This window comes from Propithecus coquereli, unplaced genomic scaffold (assembly GCF_000956105.1).
Source record: "Propithecus coquereli isolate 6110/MARCELLA unplaced genomic scaffold, Pcoq_1.0 Scaffold1, whole genome shotgun sequence".
Taxonomy (NCBI): domain Eukaryota; kingdom Metazoa; phylum Chordata; class Mammalia; order Primates; family Indriidae; genus Propithecus; species Propithecus coquereli.
The window spans coordinates 18,871,290-18,873,609 of NW_012133857.1; the positions used below are offsets into that span (position 1 = coordinate 18,871,290).

Consider the following 2,320-nt stretch of genomic DNA (forward strand, 5'->3'; position numbering starts at 1 on the left):
TCTTAAAAAAATGTTAATAAAAATAGAAAATATCAAATCAATAGTACAAAATGTTAATGAATTAAGGTATTTCAAGGAGCTTCAACTTTACCTTGAAAGATACGTAGTATTTTATTAGGTAGGAAGGAGGTCTTTCTAGGCCAGGAAAAGCCAAGGTTTCCAAATAAAATGAGGTGTGTTAAGGGCAGTGATCATACAAAAATCAGGCTGGAAGTCACAGTCTACGGGCAGGAAGCGCTAAGGAGTCTGACTATTACTCTCTGGGCTTGAGGAGCTACTGCATGTTTCTGAGCTATCTTGGAAACACTGAACAAACAACAGTGATAGACGTGGAGTCTGGCAGTGGTAAACAGAAACCAGAGTCTAGACTGGTGTGGTGGCAGAGGGAAGCGAAAGGGGGATATTTTAAAGGATTTGGTAATAAATACATATGAGGTCATAACATAAAAATGGATCTAGGCACCTACCTGAGTAAGTTCATAGGCTCTGTAAGCCAAAAGTGATGTAATCCTACTGACGTTCTTCGACACATGACATTCATGCTTTGGTGTGGGGTCCAAAGCACTTTTATTTGACATGGGTTCCAAACTTTTTACACCCATGGGGTCGTATATACTCTTTATTTTACCCTAAAATAAAGAAAACCTTTTAAATGTTTAGGTAAAACCTAAATATTGACTATATAACATAAATATTACAGAATACTTTTTTGAATATAGATTACCTATATCAACCATTTTTTCCATTTAATACCTGGTAATATAGTTAGCACCCAACACTTTTTACCAACATTGAAGCAGTAAGAAAAAGTTAACTATTAAAAAAAGTCATTTGAATTTGTTTAATAACAAGTAAATAGAAATTCTACTCACAATACTCTTCACTAACATAAATCACATTACTAACATATTATCCTCTCTATTCTTTGGAAAAGAAAACAAACTCTTAAATACAGTTAGCTTAAATCAAACTTGGGAAATAAGCCACTCTCAAAAGTATCCTTACATACCAAACATCAGCAAGCACACACTTTTAATCAAACTAAAGATTTGGTAGCATCTAAAATTAAAATCCAAATCAAATGTTGTCTTTGATATGTGAAATATGAAAGTTTAAATTACCTTCATTATTTTAAAAATAACAACATCACCCATTGCTCCTGCTTCCAAAGGATTAGCTTGTAATAAATCAGCATACCTAGAAAGATAGATACCTAAATAAAATAAAATTAAAGAATTTTAATTTAAATTAGTAGGACACGAATACAAAAAAATTCAAATATTTAACCTACAGATAAAAGATACCTTTTTAAAGAAATGTAATGACAGTAAAGACAGCTGATTTTTTTTTTTCTTTGAGACAGAGTCTAGCTTTGTTGCCCGGGCTAGAGTGAGTACCTTGGCATCAGCCTAGCTCACAGCAACCTCAAACTCCTGGGCTCAAGCGATCCTCTTACTTCAGCCTCCCAAGTAGCTGGGACTACAGGCTACAGCCACCACGCCTGGCTAATTTTTTGTTTCTATTTCTAGTTGACTGGCTAATTTTTTTTCTATTTTTAGTGGAGATGGGGTCTCGCTCTTGCTCAGGCTGGTCTCCAACTCCTAAGGCTCAAGCAATCCTCCCGCCCTGGCCTCCCAGAGTGCTAGGATTATAGGCGTGAGCCACCGCGCCCGGCCAGGACAGCCGATTTTTAACCAAAGCAAAAATAAAATCAGAAAAAACATGAAACTAATTACATTTCTCAAAATCACTAGGACTAGAATAAGATACTTTATAAAAAGGTGACCTTTGATCAATCTGAAGTATGCAAAATCAGAAACAAAAGATAAAACTGCTTTTTTTCAGTCTAGTCTCCTTTTCTGGAAATATGATCAAGCACACATGAATTTAATTATAAGGATACAGCAAAATTATATGAGATAATATGCTTTTAAATGGCAACTAAATAGTAGGTAAATATAAATGTAAAAGAAAAAAGATTACCCATGGAAGGACTGCCAAGAATTGTTATTTTGGACTGGCCCACATGTAATCCTTTTTCACATATGCTTTGAACCTAAATAAATGAAACATTGTTTCATCTTGCAATGATAACATCAAAAACATGGAAAGACAATTTGAGAACTTGTTTTAAATAAAAGCTTCTAAACTATAATATATTCTACATTATAGAATTTCATATATATTCCAGTTTATAACTAAGTATTGATATGAAACCAACTTATCCTCAAAATAACCATATCCAGAATGCATTTTTCTTTATGCTAGGTGTGACAGATATTCTGAATTCCTGCCACTCACATGTAGAACCATTCTCTTT

At 34.0% G+C, this 2,320-nt stretch overlaps 2 protein-coding genes across 2 annotated transcripts in view; both read right to left on the reverse strand.

Moving 5' to 3' along the window:
- Positions 1-2,058, reverse strand: part of LOC105805423 (protein FAM208A-like) — an 8,614-nt gene extending 6,556 nt beyond the window's left edge. The window contains exons 1-3 of the mRNA XM_012638322.1: positions 1,984-2,058; positions 1,122-1,213; positions 468-629 (exon numbers count right to left, since the gene is read on the reverse strand). Coding sequence (XP_012493776.1) covers positions 468-629; positions 1,122-1,213; positions 1,984-1,987 — 258 coding nt within the window. The 5' untranslated portion in view covers positions 1,988-2,058. The remainder of the gene's footprint in view (positions 1-467; positions 630-1,121; positions 1,214-1,983) is intronic.
- FAM208A (family with sequence similarity 208, member A) overlaps positions 1-2,320 on the reverse strand; it is a 56,160-nt gene that overhangs the window by 53,621 nt on the left and 219 nt on the right. The window lies entirely within an intron of this gene.